General features: G+C 51.6%; 1 protein-coding gene across 1 annotated transcript in view; it reads right to left on the minus strand.

Annotated features, from left to right (window-relative positions):
- Positions 1-1328: 1328 nt before the first annotated feature.
- Positions 1329-21258, minus strand: part of LOC308457791 (cadherin-related family member 5-like) — a gene marked incomplete at its 5' end in the record, with an annotated part of 89134 nt that continues 69204 nt past the window's right edge. The window contains 5 exons of the mRNA XM_080971966.1: positions 1329-4261; positions 10841-11031; positions 14959-15037; positions 16418-16549; positions 18479-18679. Of these exons, the coding sequence (XP_080828092.1) occupies positions 3365-4261; positions 10841-11031; positions 14959-15037; positions 16418-16549; positions 18479-18679 (1500 nt within the window). The 3' untranslated portion in view covers positions 1329-3364. The remainder of the gene's footprint in view (positions 4262-10840; positions 11032-14958; positions 15038-16417; positions 16550-18478; positions 18680-21258) is intronic.

The following is a 21258-nucleotide window of genomic DNA, read 5'->3' on the forward strand; positions in this document are numbered from 1 at the left end:
CTGCAGAAAATCCAATGGCTACCTGTTGGATACCTTAGCAGGCATGGCCAAATTTGGCCCTTCAGCTGTTTTGGGACTACAGTTCCCATCATCCCTGACCACTGGTCCTGTTAGCTAGGAATGATGGGAGCTGTAGTCCCAAAAAAGCTGGAGGGCCGAGTGTGGCCATGTCTGCCTTAGAGGCTTAAGGGAAGGAGCATGAAGAGGGTGGGTGGCCCCATAGGAAAGGGGGAGGGGGGCAGATCTGGGTGACACAGGCCAAAGACAGTTGGAGGCAGCGATGATTCTAAATAGCAGTTGCTCAAAACCATAGAAGGGGAGAGTTGCTCAAATCCCATTAGGGTACCTGGTTGGCCACTGTGACAACAGGACCACAGTGTGATGGCCTAGGACTTGGGCTCGGACTCAGAGCCAGAGGAGTCTCAGTCCGCACCAGATCCTTTGCCTCAGGCATCACCTGAACCTAGTCTGGGCCTGATTATGAAGAGCCCCAGTCTGCACAGGTTCCCCTGCAACAAGCACCAGCTGGGCCGAGTCAGGGGCCTGATCCTGCCCTGGCTCCAGATGCGGGGATGACCTCGTTGCCTCCAGCTGGGCCGTCACTTACAGCTGCTCCACTACCGGTTGGGTCAGGGGAGGCTGAGGCGGCCCCTGGGTCTAGTAACCCACCGACATCTCCCGAGCTGCAGAGACTGAGGTCTGAGAGAAGGCGAGACCTGAGTACTCGCAGGAGGAGTGCTCGCCTTCGGGCGAGACAGGGAGGTGAGTCGCCGGGGGATCAGGACGGCCGTTACCCCAACAGAGATAAAAGGCGGCCGGACCCCAGGTTGCGGGAGCAACGTTGCTGTGTAATAGGTCCTGCCTGAGACCCTGCGCCTGACCTAGTTTCCTGCCTTTGTGTCCTGCCTTGGCCCTGTTGGACTGGCTCCTCGTGGAACCCTTGGATTCAGAACCGGACCTGGACCGCGTTACTCAGGTTACCCCCACGCCCAGCACACTGTGCTCACACTCTCATGAAAGGGTAAATCCAGGTTAAGTAGCAGGCAGGAACATGGGCTCACATTTTTTTGCAGATGTGTGGATGCCAGAAAAAAAGCTTGGGCGTGTGAGTCCCACTGATCCCACTGCAACTACACATCTGGAAGCAGCTAGCCTATGGCCATGTCTAGAAGGGCACTGTTCATAATGCATTCACTGTGCCAACCTCAGCACACAGGTTCTTGGTTCTTGCACCTTCAAGCCAAGGCTGTGCCCCAGAATCATAGTTGTAACGTTTCCCTTTTTTAAGGGATATTGCCTTATTCTGAATAGGATTCCTCGCAAGAAAAGGGAAAAGGTGACAGCTAGGCCCAGAATCCTCTGCAGCACCCATAATAATTTTAATAACAAATTATTACTTATAGCCCTCCCGACTGGCCGGGCCTCCCCAGCCACTCTGGGCGGCTCCCAACAAAATATTAAAAACACGATAAAGCATCAAAGATTGAAAACTTCCATATGACACACACACACACCCCCCAAAAAACACCCATGGACTCTGCAAGTCGTGAGCTGGCTGCAACTCTGAGCACATTCTGGGATGTCGCTGCCAAACCCTGTCCCAGAACTTCCCCCCGGGTGGACACAAAGATCATCTGGCATTTTTTAATTTTAAAATGCTTTCTTTAATTTCAAAATACAAACGGACGAGGTGGCGTGGATTGGCTTTCTCCTCCTCCTCCTCTGTAACATGATGTCCTCTCGGACCTCCTTTAGACATAGCTTCTGGAGTGAGCTTCCTTGCACTCACCAACCCAAGACGCAAGCAAGACAACAGTTGCTTCTATCATACATTCAGTGTTATATTGCAGCACAGCCACCAACAGGCTTGCAGAGGAAGGGCTGGTGGTGAGACATTGGGGTAGCCCTGGGCTTCCTTTGGCCTTGGTCCTTCTGGGGCAGGGTGTCCCCAGGCCCCCCGGGACGCGCATCCAGCCCCAGGGATGTGGCTTCGACTGAGCAGTTGCAGAAGTAGCACAGGTGAGCTCCTGGCTAGGTCGGGGAGGTTTGAAGCTGCTTTGCCTGAGAGCCTCGCTTGCAAAAAGTGGTCCACGTTGCTGACATACCTTGGGGCAATCAGCCTCTCCTTCAGGATCTGATGCCTGCAGAGATATCTAAGATGGTGCCCTTTGGATGCTGCTAGACTACAGTTTCCATCTTCCCTGGCCATCGGCCGCGCTATCTGGGGCTGATGGGAGAGGGAGTCCAGCAACACCCCGAGGGCATCCCACTGGGGGTGTTTGGGGATGAGAATCGACAGCTCACGCATGGCATGACGTTGGGAGACCTTCTAGAGCATCCTTAGCCAACCTGTTGCCCTCCAGGTGTTTTCGGACAACCCAGCTGGCTGTTGGCTGGGGCTGATGACAGTTGTTGCCGTCCAAAACATCTGGCTATCAGGGCTGGAGTCAGACGCAAGTTGGCACAAAAGAGGCAGAGCTCTGTTGTCAGTAAAGTTGACTTTTTATTCCAGGAAATGAACGTACAACTCAGCAACGCTCCCCAGTAGGTGAGCAGTTGCCAGGACTGAAGGTCCCGGCCTTCCACCCTCTCTAAGGCTGACTCCTCTCCCAGATGTTTTCCAAGCGGTTTCAAATTGCATCTGCACATCTCTGGTCTCTGTTCCGCTCCTCTCATTACTTTGTGCGCTCTCAGAGACCAGGGGAGAGGGGAGCATTTTGCAGCCAGAGAGGGAGACTCCCTGGATTCTTCAGCAGCCTCTTGACCCCCCTCCTCTGCTCCACCTTCGGAGTCTGAACTTCACCCTGTCATCTGCTCTTCCTGCTCACTAAATCCTGTTGCTTCTGCATCATCGAGCACCTCCTCCCTCTGACTTCTCCTCTGCTCTGAGCTTTCCTCCCTTGGGGGTTCCCCACTCTTTGACCAGCTAGGGAAGCTGCTGAGAAGGGAATATGCCCCCCGCCCACCCACCCCCAGGCCAAAGCATTCCCCTCTTCCCGGTTGGTAGACCCTGAGCAGAAGCTGGTGCATCCTTGGTGGGCTGCCTGGCTTACGGGGGGAACCTAATGTGTCTATCGTGGGTTTAAAGGGTCAGCAACGCCCCATTCGAGGGGGAAAAATGCCTTTGTGCGCCCGGCAGACAGAGCTGAGGAAAGGAGCCCCCCAATGTTGGCACGAGCCCCGGGATCCAAGTGAAGACCCTCCCCACCAGTCTGCCCGCTCAGCACGAACCAATGCCCGGAGCTACGGTTGCCCCGTTACGCTCGCCCAAGTGAAAGGAGATTGTCTCTACACTGTCCACTGTCCTCCCTCCCTCCGCCCTGGCCAAGCAGGCTGCGCTCGGGGTGGGGCAGCGAGACGCAGGCTAGCACTCGATGGAATCTTCCAGAAGCTGCAAAAGTGTGGCGGGCATCCTGACGTCACTGACAGGCAGAGGTGCCAGGGGGTCTCGATAAGTGGGCGACGTGGCCTTTGGTGTTTCCTCCCCATCGTCGTCCTCCTCGTCCTCCGTGGGCAGCTTTTCCAGCTTCGGCAGTGGGGGGACTGGTTCCTTGGGGGCCGGGGTTGTGTCGCTGGGCTCTGTGTCCCCTGGAGCAGAAGTGCCACAGGGAACAACCTGGGATGCGTCCATGCTTTTGCTGGGGGACCCAGGGTGTTCCCCAGCCCCTCTGCCACCCTCACAGTTCCTGTCAGCAGTAGGGCTCTGAGGAGCGGGCTCCACGTGGCTTGGGCCCCCGTTGGCAGCCATCTTGCCTTCTGGCACCAACTCTCCCCCTTGCTGCGGACCGCCCTCGGAGCGCTGTTCTTCCTCGGGTCCTCCTATGGTGTCTCCGAACTGGTTCTCCTCACTGCCCACGGGGAAGAGAGTAGCCTCGTCTTCCTCATCTTCCTCATCCTCATCTTCCACCACCCGCATTTCCACCGGCTGCTCCGCAGCTTTGGGCAAGGCCTCATCTTCCAGGCAGAGAGAGGGGCGTTGCTCGAGGGCCTTTCCGTTGACGAGAGCCGTCTTGGCCTCCTCTTCTTCCTCGGGCTTCTTGGGGGCCGCACTGGCTCGGGCCTGGCCCCCGCCCTTGGGCACCGAGTTGGCCAGTGGCGCGTCACCAACGGGCAGGCCTTTCCCGCTCCTCGCCGAATCCAGCTTGGAGTTCAGGGCCGCCTGGCCTCCGTATGTCTTGGGCGCCTCGTCGCCAAGGTCACTGTACCCCTCGTTCTGGAAGTAGACGTTATCGGGGTGCGGCGAGGCCTTTCCAGCATTGACCTGTAGAAGGGGAGAAAGGGAAAGGGCCCCGTTAGCAGAGGGGAGCCAGGCAAGATGGCAGGACCTGGCGTTGGGGGCTTTCATCTCAGGGTGCTTCATAGAAGGGACCCTGAAGATCATCCAGTCCAACCCCCTGAAATGCAGGAACATGCAGCTGTCCTGTACGAAGACTGAACCTGCAACCTTGGCGGTTCCCGAACGGCTCCGTTTTCAAACATCTCGGCTCCTGAACGCAGGAAACCCGGAAGTAAATGCTCCGGTTTTCGAACGCTTTTCAGAACCCGAACATCCGACACGGCTTCCGCTTGACTGCAAGAAGCTCTTGCAACCAATCAGAAGTTGCCAAACATTTCGGATGTTTCAGAACGGATTGCACTTGGCAACCGAGCTTTGTATCAGCACCACGCTCTTACCAACTGAACTATCCATGCCCAGGCCATGCTCTGGCTGGTTACCCCGTGCTTATTGGAGGCAACCCCTTCCCCTTGAAAACAAATTCCTGGGGTGTCATGGATGGGTTGGGGGCAGAGGAATGGTGGGAGGTACTGACTGGGGAGCCACCAGGGGAAGAAGGTGTGGGATGTAAAAATCAGGTGCAGTCAAATACAACATTGCTAGATGTTGTCTCAGTCCTCCAGCCAGAAATTCCTGCTTTCCAGGACTGAGACGAAATTTCCTATATGTAACTTGAGATGGGCGTGGCAGAAAGAACCAGAACCACAGGCTGGCGACCATTCTTGTCTCTCTTGTCTCTGTTGATGCCATCTTAACAACAGCACTACTAAGATGCACCTTTGGCTCCAGGCCAAGAGAAAAAAAGGGGAGGCTTTCTCCCATAAGAAGATAGTCACCACATTTAAACTACAGTGGTACCTCAGGTTACAGACACTTCAGGTTACAGACTCCGCTAACCCAGAAATAGTACCTCGGGTTAAGAACTTTGCTTCAGGATGAGAACAGAAATCGTGCTCCGACGGTGCGGCAACAGTAGGAGGCCCCATTAGCTAAAGTGGTGCTTCAGCTTAAGAACAGTTTCAGGTTAAGAACGGACCTCTGGAACGAATTAAGTACTTAACCCGAGGTACCACTGTATTTTCTAACCACTTCTGGGAGCCTTTGTGTGAACAGATGATTACTTGTGAGTAAACATTTTATACTTTACAGAAGACTGCGTAGCGTCTTGTTTTAGGAGGGATTAAACAGGGAAAATACCAAGAAATATTCACAGAGACTCTAACGAGTCTGAGCAAGCTATCTGCTGTGCGTGTGTTTAAAAAGGGGAATGTTAACTCTGCTGATTTTGTTGAACTTGTAAAGACAAGTTGGGATAGGATAGCTTAGACAATATATCCTCCCCCGCATCCCTAAGCACTCCCACAGAAGATTCGGAGCCCAGGGATTGGTGGTGGGACGATAATGAGTGGTCAGAAGGAGAAGCCTGGGAAGAGGAGGTGTCAGAATCTGGAAAGGTAACAGGGCTTAGTGGGCGGGGAGAGTCTGTGCAGAGAGAAGTCTGGAATCAGAGGTAGAAGCTGAATCAGGAGAGGAGGGAGGCCAAGAGGCAGAGATGAGTCCAGCTGGTGAAGAGGCACAGGTGTCTCCTCTTGCTGCTGCTGCAACAAGTTCTCCTCCTCCCTGGTCTCCCAGAACCAAGAGAGGCGTGAAGAGGGAGGAGGATAGGCTGTTTGCATGCAGGCACAGTCTCCAATCGCTTGGGGAAAGCCCTGGAGAGGAGGAGACATTGACGACTGTGGGGAGGTGGGGACTTTCAGCTTTGCCAATATCCATGGGGCAAGATCTACCGGGGTTGAACTGCTGCGTTCCTTGCACTCCACCAAGTCTGCGAAGATTGCGTTTTTGCTAATAAACGTGGGGTTTACTGCCGGCTCGCTCTTTGTTACGGGATCCCCACCTGCCCCACCTCCCTCCCAGTCACATCTTATTTGGCCTAATCCACTGGTGGCACAGAAGAAGCCTCCGCTGGGATAAATTTATGTTGTTTCTCAGAGGCTTTCTGGTCAAGACATGTTTCAAATGTTCATGCAGGCTCCTTCTTGCCTTCGTATCCCACCCTTCCTCCTAGAAGCACACACATTTCGGAGGTCAGACTAGATCACCCTTTGGGTCATTTCCAACTCTGCAGTTTTATAATTCTATTACCTTAGCCTCACAACAACCCTGCGAGGGAAGGAGGTTAGGTTGAGAGACGCGGTGACAGGCCCATGTTCACCCCATGAGCTTTGTGGCTGAGTCGGAATTCGAACCCTGGTCTCTCCCAGGTCCTAGTCCAACACTCTAACCACTGTGCCACACTGCTGACTTTCATTAAGGCTTGAAGGACCCCTGTCTTTGGCCTGTGTCACCCAGATCTGTCCCCCTCTCCTCCCCCTTTCCTATGGGGCCACCCACCCTCTTCATGCTCCTTCCCTTAAGCCTCTAGGGCAGGCGTGGCCACACTCGGCCCTCCAGCTGTTTTGGGACTACAACTCCCACCATCCCTAGCTAGCAGGACCGCTGGTCAGGGATGATGGGAACTGTAGTCCCAAAACAGCTGAAGGGCCAAGTTTGGCTATGCCTGCTAAGGAATCCAACAGGTAGTCCTTCTCCTTTCCCCCATTGGCACATAGTGATTCCGTTCAGTAACTCTCCATCCGGGATTCTTTAGCTGTGATTCCTGCCTTGCAGGGGATTGGACTAGATGGCCCCTGGGGGTCCCTTCCAACTCTACAATTCTGAGAACATTGGCTTCCTCTGGGTTGTTTGAGGCTGCTAGCCATGAATGTCGCGATCGTGAGCATGGTCCAGTTTGTTAGAATTCCTGCTCCATGACTGCAGTCATGGGATTTTTGTCTTTCACATGAAGACAGTATGTTGCAGTGCTCCATGTGTGTTTATATGTAAATAAAGTAGATTAGCCAACATGCTGAGTTGCTGAGGTCTGTTACGCAACTGCACAAACTCTGCAGATCCCTAAGCATGCCAGCGTCGGGTGGCATCGGTCGCTGTGATGTTCGGGCTGAAGAAAGCTTATGAAGCTCCCAAACGATCAACCAGGAGGGAGAGAACATGCCAGTTGGGCATGTGTCTCTGCCAGGGTCCTACTTGAGTGTAGGCTGAACTCCTGACACAGTTATCCCTGGACATCAGTTTGGAATGAGGTAAAGGTAAAGGGACCCCTGACCATTAGGTCCAGTCATGGACACCTCTGGGGTTGCGGTGCTCATCTCACTTTACTGGCCGAGGGAGCCGGCGTACAGCTTCCAGGTCATGTGGCCAGCATGACTAAGCCGCTTCTGGCAAACCAGAGCAGCGCACGGAAACGCCGTTTACCTTCCCGCCGGAGCGGTACCTATTTATCTACTTGCACTTTGATGTGCTTTCGAACTACTAGGTTGGCAGGAGCAGGGACTGAGCAACGGGAGCTCACCCCATCGCGGGGATTCGAACCGCCGACCTCCTGATCAGCAAGCCCTAGGCTCAGTGGTTTGGACCACAGTGTGCTTTAAAATGCTAACATCTGCAAAAGTAACACGCAAAGGTCCTTTGTATATAGGGAAATTGCCTTGCAAAACTGTGTTGACCAGTTGATAGTAAAGGTAAAGGGATCCCTGACCATTAGGTCCAGTCGTGACTGACTCTGGGGTTGCGGCGCTCATCTCGCTTTATTGGCCAAGGGAGCCGGCGTACAGCTTCTGGGTCATGTGGCCAGCAGGACTAAGCCGCTTCTGGCGAACCAGAGCAGCACACAGAAACGCCGTTTACCTTCCCGCTGGAGCGGTACCTGTTTATCTACTTGCACTTTGATGTGCTTTCGAACTGCTAGGTTGGCAGGAGCTGGGACTGAGCAATGGGAGCTCACCCTGTCGGGGGATTCAAACTACCGACCTTCTGATCGGCAAACCCTAGGCTCTGTGGTTTAACCCACAGCGCCAACAGCATCCCTTGGTAGGTGCAGCCATTGCGGAGGTGCTGGGTGGCAGGGGTAGGGTTGGGTCTCTCCCCCCCGCTTCCCCTCCCCCCCTTCCCCTCCCATCTGGGCACTCACCGGCTGGAACCATTTTAAGCTCTGTCGGGTGGCAGGGCGAGCCGAGAGCGACAGACAGGGGAGAGAGAACGAGAGAGAGAGAGAAAGAGAAGGTCAAGGCTTGAGAACGAGCATGCGCAGAGAACCACAGCAAGGCAGGCAGGCCAGAGGAGGAGGGACCCACAGCCTGACCAGGGCGGAAGGTGTTGCACGACCCTTTTTAAGCAACCAGGTCTCTGCAAAAGGACTTGGGCACGGCAGAAGCACACACAAATTTTGCATGCACACATTTCATAAATTGCTTCAACTTCTTTTTTTAAAAAGAAAGAAAACCAAGCGGTATATGCAGTTTGTGAAATTCGTAAATAACAACTGAAATGCTTTAAATTCTAGGAATGGCCAGCAGGTGGCAGTTCATGAGGGCTTGTGAAACCACTCTGAGACTTAACCCGGAGTGATTTGTCCAAATCTCTGGAGTTTTTTCGTTCTCCCATAGTTGTCGATAAGTCAGGATTTCTGGGTTCCAGTCGTGTCTAGAGCGCCCTCCCCCAACTTGGTGCCCCTCCAGATTTTCAGACTACAGTTGTCAGCAGCCACAGCAGATGTGACACGGAGGATGTTGGGAGTTGTAGCGCAAGGCGCCTGAAGGGCTCCAGGTTGGGCAAGGCACCCCTAGGCCCGTTCACCCCTAGGCCTATGCAATGATGATTTAAACTGAATTTGCACATGGGAACAATGAAATCAGGACGGCCTAGCCAGATAATTCTTCATGCTCCCATTCACAAAATTTCACACTCGCAAAATCATTGTTGCAGCTGCAGAAAGCTTTGCGCTGGTCAACAGCCCAAAAAGGGGGCTTGGGGAGTTTCTGTGAACAGCTATACCCCTCGCAACCTGCAGATATTTTTGGAGTCCAACTCCCATCCTCCTGTGATTTGCAAGAAAAACCCCACTGCTGGGATACCTCAGCCGTTAGGGCACAAGGCTCTTGATCTCGCGGTTGTGGGTTTGAGTCCTGCCTTGGGAGATTCCTTAATTGCAGGGGGTTGGACTAGATAACCCTCAGAGGTCACCCTTCCAACTCGATGACCCTCCCCTGACCATTGGCCAGGCTGGTGAGAGCTGGAGTCCAGCTACATCTAAGAGGCCAGAGCATCCCTGGAAACGGGGAGGTGTTCATGTCAGGCTGGGGTGGGGGGGCAGTGTCAAAAGGCCAGTTAAGGGTGGGAAAAGCTGAGGATGGTTGAAGGCAGTCCAGGAACAGAGAGGAGAAAAGCAGAAGGAAAAGGCAAGGGGGTGTTGTGAGCATCTAGAGACAGCGGAAACCCTTTTTCTGAGAAAGGCAGGCTCAATATTTGGGGAGGGGGGTCTCTCTGAGCAGTCAGGAGAGATAAAGGGAAGTCCTTCTTCACACAACGCATCATTAAACTATGGAACTCACAGCCACAGGAGGCAGCAAAGGCCACCAACCTGGGTGGCATTCGAAGAGGATTAGATGAGTTCGTGGAGGTTATCTCCCTCTTGGACTACTGCAAGGTGCTCTACGTGGGGCTACCTTTGAAGGTGACCCAGAAACTGCAACTAATCCAGAATGCGGAAGCTAGACTGGTGACTGGGATTGGCCGCCAAGACCACATAACACCAGTCTTGAAAGACCTACATTGGCTCCCAGTATGTTTCCAAGCACAATTCAAAGTGTTGTGCTGGCCTTTGAAAGCCCTAAACAGCCTTGGTTCAGTAGACCTGAAGGAGCGTCTCCACCTCCATCGTTCTGCCCAGACACTGAGGTCCAGCTCCGAGGGCCTTCTGCCGGTTCCCTCCCTGGGAGAAGTGAGGTTACAGGGAACCAGGCAGAGGGCCTTCTTGGTGGTGGCCCCCGTCCTGTGGAATGCCCTCCCGTCAGATGTCAAGGAAATAAACAACTATCTGACTTTTAGAAGACACCCGAAAGCAGCCCTGTTTAGAGAAGTTTTTTATGCTTTACCTTCTATTGTGTTTTTAATATTCTGTTGGGAGCTGCCCAGAGTGGCTGAGGAAACTCAGCCAGATGGGTGGGGTATAAATAATAATAATAATAATAATAATAATATAATAATTTATTATTTATACCGCGCCCATCTGACTGGGTTTCCTCAGCCACTCTGGGTGGCTTCCAACAGAATATTAAAATACAGTAGTCTATTAAACATTAAACGCTTCCCTAAACAGGACTGCCTTCAGATGTCTTCTAAAAGTCATCATCAATGGAAAAATGCACAGTTATATATTGTTATATTTAATAACGTTTTTACAGATCCATGTAGATCCAGCCCAGGTCAGACCCCTTGCTCCCTCTCACCCAGTGCTGTCCAAACTGACTGGGATTTTTTATGTGGCTCTTGCAGTGATTTCAGACTTGGGGACATTCCCAGCCCTGCTTAGGCGATGTGGCTGGGCTGTCGTTGAGCATCAAACGCCTTAGCTGGAGTTTCCCCTTGACGGCTCCAGACAAGGTGCTTCTCCCGTGGCGCCCGCTCTTTGGAGCTTGCACATCAATGTGCACCCTTCCCGCTTACCACATTGGGGTGCTTCTCCATAGCCAAAGCCGCTCTCTCCATGTTCTGCTGGCGCCGCTGCCTCTTCTTCATGGCCCGCAGGATGAGGAAGAGGATGATGGCCGTCACCAGGAGCAGCGCCCCCAGGCCGCCTGCCAGGATCCCGGCGTCCATCGTGCCCTGGTGCCCGGCTTCAAGAGGATCCAGGGGGACTGAGCAGGAAGCAGAGAGGGTGGGGGCGAGAGGAAAAGAGCATTGGGTCTCACTCTGAGTTTCAATAAGCAGTGCAGAGAGAGCTAAGGGCTGCAGGGGTCTTGCGCAGCGACGTACTGTATTTTTCACTCTATAAGACGCACCTACCATATTTTTCGCTCCATAGGGCGCACCTGACCATAGGGCGCACCTAGTTTTCAGAGGGGGAAATCAAGGGGGGAAGTAGGATCCCCCCCCCCAGCTCTGGGAGCAGCGGACAGGCTGCACGCAGCCTGTGCGCTTCTCCCAGACCTTCTCCCTGCTTTTGCGGGAGGTGGGGGAATTCCCCCATCTCCCGCAGAAGCCCGCAGAAGCCGCGCGCTCTTTAAAGGGTGCGTCGCTCCTGTGGGCTTTTCTACGAGGTGGGAGAAGGGACTGATGCAGCCAGTCAGTCCCTTCTCCCTCCTGGGGAAAAGCCCGCAAGAGCCGCACGGAGCTAGTGTGCGGTTCTTGGGAGCTTTTCCTGCCTGCCTCCCCCCTGCATTCGCTCCATAGGACACACACACATTTCCCCTTGCTTTTCAGGAGGGAAAAAGTGCGTCCTATAGAGCGAAAAATACGGTAGTTTTAGAGGAGGAGAACAAGAAACGAAATATTCTCTCCCACTCTGCTCAGCGCCTCTCCAGCAAAGCGAAGCCAGGAGAGCAAGAGGTATCAGTGCGCACCAATCCCTCTTGCTCTCCTGGCTTCAGCGAAAGCAACGCGAAGCCTGCGGAGCACAGCGGAAGCGCTCCCACTGCACTCAGGAGGCTTCGGCGGCTATCCCTGAAGCCAGGAGAGCAAGAGGGATCGGTGCACACTGATCCCTCTTGCTCTCCTGGCTTCAGCAAAAGCTGCGCAGCCTGCATTCGCTCCATAAGACACACACACATTTCCCCTTCCTTTTAGGAGGGGGAAAGTGCATCTTATAGAGCGAAAAATACGGTGGCTATCCGCTCAGGTGCCGGGTGTGGTGCGCACGTCCCGCAGCCGGTGGCTAGCTAGTCACTGATTGGGGCGGGGGCCACTGCATGGAGCCTCTCCGCCGAATCCCCCTCAGCTGTAGGGCAGCTGAGGGAGAGGCGCAGGGCAGACTCAAGTCCCACGCAGGCCCCGCAGGAAGCGCCAGCCGCGTTTTGTTAAGCCACTTGAAGGAGATGGGGTTGTGGGCTTCACGACCCCACCATGTGCACGGCGGCTGGAGCCCAGCCCGGCACGATTGGGGGGATTCCTGGCCGCGTCATCCCCTGGCCAGCCAATCGGCTGGCTCTGGGGGTGTGGCCTGCCCTATTTAAGGCAGGATGCGGCTGGGGATCTCCCTCTTTCCTCGCCTGCCAGCTGCTCCTGTTTTTCCCAACTTCCCGCCCTATAAGGTTTTCGTTCCTTGACCTTGCTATGGACCTTGGTTGGTCGCCGTTGAGGGGCCTGGTAGGAATTTTTCCACTTGGCAAATTGGCACCAGCCACTTGGTTTTCGCCTACCTCATAGCAAATCGCCACAACTTTCTGGGTATTGGCGGTTAGGCATTGGTATTGCTCTGTAGGTGGAAGAGGGGAGGAAGCGCCATCACCTGCCCCGCATATTGAAGGGTAGTCCAGTAAAGGATTCCGGGGGCCGTGGCCCTGTCCCAAGCCTGGGGAGGTGAGGGCCCAAGGCACGCCCCCTAGCGGTGACCGCGGGGGAGTTCCTAGTTGATGTGCATCAGCAGGACTCCCCCTACTGGTGGTTAACCCTTCCCAGACTTCAAGCGGACGGGCTGAAGTCGGATATAGTGGGTTAGGACCAATGCCTAAGCCAATACCGCTCATCACCTGTAACCAATAAAGTTGTGGCCTTATTTAGCCCATTAACCTTAATAATTGTGTCATGTGTCTTTATTTACACTGGGAGGGGGGGCAGGAACTCACCACGCAATGTTTGTGGACTTAACTAACAAGTTTTGTGAGCCCATTTTTTATTTTTCAAAAATTCATATTTTTGTTGTTTTTCACCTCCCTCAGTGGTGACACCTGGGGCAGACCACACACACAAACACACACACACCTTCCTTCACCACTGGCCCTGCGCCCATCAGATTCCTATCTAACAACAGCAAGACCACCGCTTATATTTACAAAGCACTGATTGTTCAAAGGGCCTTATTGACGTGTTGTCAGTGATCCTCACAACAATCCTTTTTTTAAAAAAAATATTTATTTATTTGGTTTTTCAAATTAACGTTTTACACTCACATATCCAACCTACATCATAAAATCAATATTCCAAAGAATCTCCTGGACTTCCATTCTCCCCTTTGTGGGTCCTACTATTAATCATTTCCTCCTGCGTCTTTTATAACAACCCAAAACTTTTACATCTCCATCTTATCCAAAATTCACCATTAAACTACTAGTGTTATGCCAGTCCTACTAACGATTCTAAACTGTTTACAATGATTTTTAAGATAAATTATAAATTTCCCCCATTCCTTATTAAAATTCTGGCCTTCCTGATTTCAGATTATTTCAGTCGTTTTTGCCATTTTGGCATAGATCCTTACCACAATCCCGGAAGGTAGGCGAGTTTTAGCCATCGACTTTATGGCAGCGAAAAGCTGGAATTGCTGGAGCAAGTTTAGCGATTTCATGGAATTAATTAAACCAAGGAGTTTCGATTGGGTTTAGAATAAAGGCACAATTCATTTAGAATTGTATTGTTCTCATTCCTCAATGTGTCGTGCAAATGGCTATTTTGAATAGTGCTTCTTTGTAGGGTAGGGGGCACTGGCGATGAGTTTGGGAAGCCAACGGGGCCGTGCCCCCCCCAAAGTTTGGGAACCCTAGGGTTAGATAATACAGTGGCACCTTGATTTTCGGACGTCTCCGTTGCTGAACATTTCAGTTTTTGAAAGCCAAAAACCCCGGAAGTGAATGCTTCTGTTTTCGAACGCGCCTTGGAAGTCAAACTGCTTCCGCGGTGTGTATCTGTTTTTTTCCACAATTCTCTCTATTGAACTGGCAGATTGCCCTTTGCCCCTCGGTTTCTGAACATTTCGGAAGTCGAATGGTCTTCCAGAATGGATTACGTTCGAAAACCGAGGTACCACCAATCTTTGGACTTGACTATCCTTGGACTTTTGGGACACGGTTGTGCTGTGGGTTAAACCACAGAGCCACCCAGCACCTCCGTAATGGCTGCACCTACAAAGGGACGCTGTTGGCGCTGTGGGTTAAACCACAGAGCCTAGGACTTGCCAATCAGGTCGGCAGTTCGAATCCCCGCAACAGGGTGAGCTCCCGTTGCTTGGTCTCAGCTCCTGCCAACCTAGCAGTTTGAAAGCACATCAAAAGTGCAAGTAGATAAATAGGTACTACTCCGGTGGGAAGGTAAACGGTGTTTCCGTGCGCTGCTCTGGTTCGCCAGAAGCGGCTTAGTCATGCTGGCCACATGACCCGGAAGCTGTACGCCGGCTCCCTCGGCCAGTAAAGTGAGATGAGGGCCACAACCCCAGAGTCGGCCACGACTGGACCTAATGGTCAGGGGTCCCTTTACCTTTACCAATGTTACTTTACAGCCAGTTACAGGTGTGTTGTGGTATTCTGAACATGATTTACATAATGAGGCAATTGTGGTGTGTAACACAGGCATAGGCAACCTCCGGCCCTCTAGATGTTTGGGACTACAATTCCCATCATCCCTGACCACTGATCCTGTTCACTAGGGATGATGGGAGTTGTAGTCCCAAAGCATCTGGAGGGCTGAGTTTGCCTGTGCCTGACTGTAAGGGAATAAGGGCCTATTGCTATGTACTGCCAGCCTTCAGCAACGCACTGGGCGCATGTCCCTTCATGGATAGCTGACAGGCCATGTGCAGAGAAGGAGCCCACCTACCCAGTCGCCCACCTGCCCAGTCACCTGCCCTGGCATACCTGCCTGGCCAGGACTCAGCACCTCCACGTTGACCGTGGTGTTGGCGGTCTCACCCGACTCCTCATCTCGTGCAAGGATCTAAAGGAGGAACAAGAGCTGAGCATCACCAGGAGCACACAGGTGAGCGCCGAGAGTATTTTGGGAGTGAAACAGTCTCCCCCGGAAGGTGGCGGACTCTCCTTCCTGGGGAGTTTTTGAAGAGAGGGCTGAGGGCTGCCTGCCAGGGATTCTCACACTCAGGCCCAGACAGAGGGGGGGCCATATGGGCCACTTGGCCCGGGCCTCTGATTCCAAAGGGGCCTCGGTCAGCATACATTCCCTACGTATTTTTAAAAAGCACTATTCTATATCTATAGTTTCCATTTGTCTTTATATGCAGATACGGTTCAAGGCTTGAAATAAAATTACCGTATTTTTCGCTCTATAAGACACACTTTCCCCCTCCTAAAAAGTAAGGGGAAATGTGTGTGCGTCTTATGGGAAGAATGCAGACGGGAGGCTCTGCTCAGCGCTCCCTTTGAAGAGCCACATGGAGCGTGTGTGCAGCTATTGGGGGCTTTTCCCCAAGGAGGGAACAGCCCCAAAGAGCCCCACACACACTCCGTGCACTCTTTAAAGGGAGCGCAGCTCTTGGGGGAGCCTTAGCTGCATGTAGCCTCTCCCGGGCAGGGAATGAAGGCTCCCCTTGCCTGGCTGGAAAAGGCTGCGCGCAGCTATCCCATAAGCCAGGACAGCAAGCGGGATCGCTGCGCAGCGATCCCACTTGCTGTCCTGGCTTATGGGATTCAGAATTTTTTTCCCCTTGTTCTCTTCCAAAAACTTGGTGCATCTTATAGAGCGAAAAATACGGTATTTACAAAGCATAACTTTTGTGAAAATTATTTATATACTTAATGTAGATTCCGGCGTATTAGGCGACTGGGCGTATAAGACGACCCCCCAAATTGGCAGCTGCCAATTTGGGGGGTCGACTTATACTCCCAGTCGCCTAATACGCAGCAGCTTCGCTGGGCAGCGGCAGTGGGCGGCGGGCTCCTCTCCACACCGGGATGTAGCCACCCAGCTTCCTCCCAGTTTGGGAGCCGACGCCCACTGCCGCTGCCCGGCGAACCCATACCCGGCGTATAAGACGACCCCCGACTTTTTTGAGGATTTCCCGGGGTTAAAAGTCATCTTATACGCCGGAATCTACGGCACTTATTTATAAGACTTCAGTTATCCCCAGGGTAATAAAAGGGGGGGGGGCACATTATCTACCTGGCCCGGGCCTCTGCCTGGCTCTGCAAGGCCCTGCTCACGCTGTGCTTCCTGCTTTCGGCTCTGGCGCCACCTGCTGTTGAACTCCCTGGCTTCCACCCAACCGGACCCACCGGGAGCTAGTTTCCCACTGTTCCCGCACAGTGGAGGAGAGCGACCCCCGGCTGGTCGCTGGGGGGCGGGGAAGGGATCGGCTCAAACCTGTAAGGCGTATCGCTGGAGAGCAGTCAGGTGGTCGGCGCGGGCGATGAGGAGTCCGCCGGGGGTGACCTGGAAGAGCTGCGTGTGGTTGGACTGGCGCCTGAGGCTGTACCTCACCGCAGGGTTGAAGCCCTGGGGAGAAAGGGAGAGATAAAATTGAGATGTGGAAATATTGACGAGAGGCAGGACTGAGATTTGGACATGCTTCTTGGTTCAGACTATGGGAAGTCGCAAAATTAAAAATTACAATTCGCACTCAGCTAGGAAGAATACTGTGAAGGGCCCTGCTGCGTATTCTATATTAAAACCTGAGACGAGTTCAGATTCTCCTTCTGTTAGATCAAATGGTGCTCAATTTGTTTCTGCTAGATACATATCATATTATGGCAGGAGGTCAGGTAGGTAAAATTAGTCATATCTGTTCTTGTGCAATAATTAGGGTGTGTATTGTGAAGGTGCCAGTTAATATAATAACTGAAAGTAGAATGATGCCTAGGGTGACTTTGTAGGAGATTGTTTGTGCGATAGCTCGTAGGGCTCCTATTAGGGCGTATTTTGTGTTAGATGCTCATCCGGAAATAAAATTGTATAGACTATTATACTTGAGAGGGCGAGAAGGAATAGGAGGCCTAAGTTTATGTCTGCTAGGGGGTGCGGTATTGGTATAGTAGTTCATATTATGAAGGCTAGTAAAAGGGCTAAGGTTGGTGCTAAAATAAATAATATGGGGGATGCATATGTTGGGCAAATGGGTTCTTTAATAAATAGTTTAGTTCCATCAGCAAATGGTTGTAAAACTCCAAAAAGTCCTACTGTGTTTGGGCCTTTTCGGAGTTGTACACAGCCTACAATTTTGCGTTCAAGTAGTGTTAGAAATGCTACGGTGTGCATCTCGGCACATAGAGCATCAGCATGCAGAAGGTCCCCCCCCCCCCCCGAAATAGGGATGGAAAGATCCCTTGGCTGAAATCCCCTAGAGCCACTGCCGGTCAGTGGGGGCAAATCTGAGTGGGGAGGTGAGAGGGTCTGGCTCCCATGCTGCTATGCGCCCAGGGAGGGGGGGGGCTGGCCTGAGGCGCTATAGGATATACTCGGTCCAGTAGACCTGAAGGAGCGTCTCCACTCCCATCATTCTGCCGGGACACTGAGATCCAGCACCGAGGGCCTTCTGGCGGTTCCCTCATTGCGAGAAGCCAAGTTACAGGGAACCAGGCAGAGGGCCTTCTCGGTGGTGGCGCCTGCCCTGTGGAACGCCCTCCCATCAGATGTCAAAGACCTACATTGGATCCCAGTATGTTTCCAAGCACAATTCAAAGTGTTGTGCTGACCTTGAAAGCCCTAAACGGCCTCGGTCCAGTAGACCTGAAGGAGCGTCTCCACCCCCATCGTTCTGCCCGGACACTGAGGTCCAGCTCCGAGGGCATTCTGGTGGTTCCCTCATTGCGAGAAGCCAAGTTACAGGGAACCAGACAGAGGGCCTTCTCGGTGGTGGCGCCTGCCCTGTGGAACACCCTCCCATCAGATGTCAAAGAGATAAACAACTATCTGACTTTTAGAAGACATCTGAAGGCAGCCCTGTTTATGGAAGTTTTTTATGTGTGGCATTTTAATGTATTTTTAATCTTTGTTGGAAGCTGCCCAGAGTGTCGTCCAACACGGCTTCTGCTAGAGTGCAGGAAGCTCCTACAGACAATTGGAAGCTGTGCATTACTTTTCGAACGGTTTTGGGAGTCATAGCTGTCAACTTTTCCCTTTTCTTATTATGTTCAAGAACCAACTGTACTGAGCCAGCCCATTGGCCCCTTTGGCTTAGCACTGCCCACACTGGCTGGCAGCATCTATCTAGGGTTTCAAGACGGGCACGATTCCTTTGCACCCGTCCCCAGGAGATGCCGCTGTGGGTGGGCCCGGGGCCTCCTGCATGCCTTCCGGTTGAGATTCCCGCATTGCAGGGGGTTGGACTAGATGACCCTCAGGGTCCCTTCCAACTGTGATTCAAGGATTCCCCGCCACACCACCCTTTCTGGGCTGCCCCACCCAAACCAGCGCCAGGTGACTCACGTCGGGGAAGTCCATGTCGGTGGCCAGGACGAAGAGGACCCTCCTGCCGTACGTCAGGACCAGAGAGGCCGTGCTCTCGCCTTCGTGGACGAAGGCCTGGTGCAGGGACTTCTCAAAGTGCGGCGCGTGGCTGTTGGCTGCCAGGATTCGCACGCGGACCTCGGTCACAGCGTACTTCTTGGCGTCATTCACCTGAGAGGCCTGGGAGAGAGAGGCGGGCAGCAGGTAGGAGGGAGAGAGAGAAGGCAGTTTGCAGCAGAAACGTGAGCAGCGAGCAGCAGAATTCGGTCGCAAGGCAGGGTTGAATCCAGCCTTGCTGGTTCCTGGCTTTCTCTTTGCACTTCCTATATACATTTTAAGCAAATTTGTATGTGTGCAGTGTAAGTGATGGAAGTCAATCAATGAAATTTTATTATTGAGATATTTGTAGAATAAATTTGGAAGAAATTCTTCCAATTTTTCTTCTTATTTTTTCTTTTTCTTTTGTCTTTTCTTCCTTTTGTTGTTCTTTTTTATATATGTGTGCTTATCTGAAAAATATACGTACAGGTGAAACTTGGAAAATTAGAATATCATGGAAAAGTTCTTTTATGAAACGCAGTGGACCAACACCAGCTGATGACATGGCTCCCCAAATCAACACAGAGTGTGGAAACTTCACACTGGACGTCAAGCATCTGGCATTGTGTGCCTCCCCGTTCTTCCTCCAGACTCTGGGTCCTTGGTTTCCAAATGAGACGCAAAAGCTGCTTTCATCAGAAAAGAGATTTGGGGAGCCATGTCAGTGGTGTTGGTCCACTCTGCTTCATTGAGTCCAGGGTCAACGCAGCCGTCTACCAGGAGATTTTGGAGCATTTCATGCTTCCTTCCGCAGACGAGCTTTATGGCGATGCTGACTTCATTTTCCAGCAGGACTTTGGCACCTGCCCACACTGCCAAAAGTACCAAAACCTGGTTCAGTGCCCATGGGATTACTGTGTTTGATTGGCCAGCAAACTTGCCTGACCTGACCCCCATAGAGAATCTATGGGGCATTGCCAAGAGAATGATGAGAGACATGAGACCGAGCAATGCAGAAGAGCTGAAGGCTGCTATTGAAGCTTCCTGGTCTTCCATAACACCTCAGCAGTGCCACAGGCTGATCGCATCCATGCCACACCGCATTGAGGCAGTAATTGATGCAAAAGAGGCCCAAACCAAGTACTGAGTACATATGCATGCTTCTACTTCTCAGAGGTCCAATATTGCTCTATTTGCAGTCCTTGTTTTGCTGATTTCATTTAATATTCTAATTTTCTGAGATGGTTAATTTGGGGTTTTTCATCAGCTGTACGCCATGATCATCACAATTATAACAAATTAAGGCTTGACATATCTTGCTTTGCATGTCATGAGTCTATCCCACATATTAGTTTCTCCTTTTCAGTTGAATTACTGAAATAAATGAACTTTTCCACGATATTCTAATTTTCCGAGTTTCACCCGTATGTATGTATTTTGTAATAATTATGTTCAATAAAATTTTAATAAACAAATAAATAAATAAAAAGACCTTCCGTTAATTATTCCCTTTTATGTTTGACTGGTTTTCAATTAATCAATTACCGTATTTTTCGCTCTATAAGACGCACCAGACCACAAGACGCACCTAGTTTTTGGAGGAGGAAAACAAGAAAAAAAATATATTCTGAATCTCAGAAGCCAGAACAGCAAGAGGTATCGCTGCGCAGTGAAAGCAGCAATCTCTCTTGCTGTTCTGGCTTCTGGGATAGCTGCGCAGCTCGCATTCGCTCCATAAGACGCACACACATTTCCCCTTACTTTTTAGGAGGGAACAAGTGAGTCTTATAGAGCAAAAAATACGGTAATGGGCAAGCTTTTTCGGGGGGGTGGAGGGGGCATGTGCATGCCGTTCTTTCTGATCCTCGGCGGTGCTAAATTCGTGGGGGGAGCAGGATGACCGGAGACCGGAAGGCAGAAATAAAGCAAAGAGAAGCTGCACCTTTGGAATTCCCTGCCCATTGACACCAGGCAAGACTGGAGTCCTTGGCATACGGGGAAGTTTTTAATGTTTGCTGTTTTACTGTGGTTTTATAATTTGTTGGAAGCCGGCCAGAGGGACTGGGGCAGCCCAGTCAGGTGGGTGGCATATAAATAAAAATTATTATTATTATTATTATTATTATTATTATTATTATTACCATATTGGCCTGAATGTAAGCCCCACTTTTTTCCAATTTCCAACCATGAAAAGTTAAAGTGCGGTTTATATTCACAGCTCAGGTATTGTCGTTTTTTTCTCTGCCCCCCTTTCCATTTTAAAGGTGTGGCTTATTTGCAGGTGCGGCTTATATTCGGACCAATATGGTATTATTATTATTATTTTCTTTGTTTAAGCAAGCCCACCTAGACGTGTAACCAGATCTGGCATGTATTATCACAACACGCAGTTTAATTTTTATTATGTATATTTATATTTTCAGCAGCTCCTTTTGGGGGGAAAAAATCTGGCTAACTGGTTTCTAACGTCTCATTTTAACAGGAACTGGGATGTGTGTTTTAGGCTTAGTGGCTTTGGTGACGATTGATTGATTGATTGATTGATCGGTTAAATTGATTCTCCGCTTTTTCTTGCCAAAGGCAACTCAAAGCAATTCGGAACCCAAAATTAAGCAGTGTTAAAAAAAAAATACCTGTGACATAAAAATAAACGAAATAAATCACAGCAGGATTGGGGGCTGAGGCTGGGAGTTGAGAACCTCAATTTCCCCCTCCAGCCC

The sequence above is a fragment of the Podarcis pityusensis genome (assembly GCF_964106645.2).
Source record: "Podarcis pityusensis genome assembly, chromosome: 10".
NCBI classification, from domain to species: domain Eukaryota; kingdom Metazoa; phylum Chordata; class Lepidosauria; order Squamata; family Lacertidae; genus Podarcis; species Podarcis pityusensis.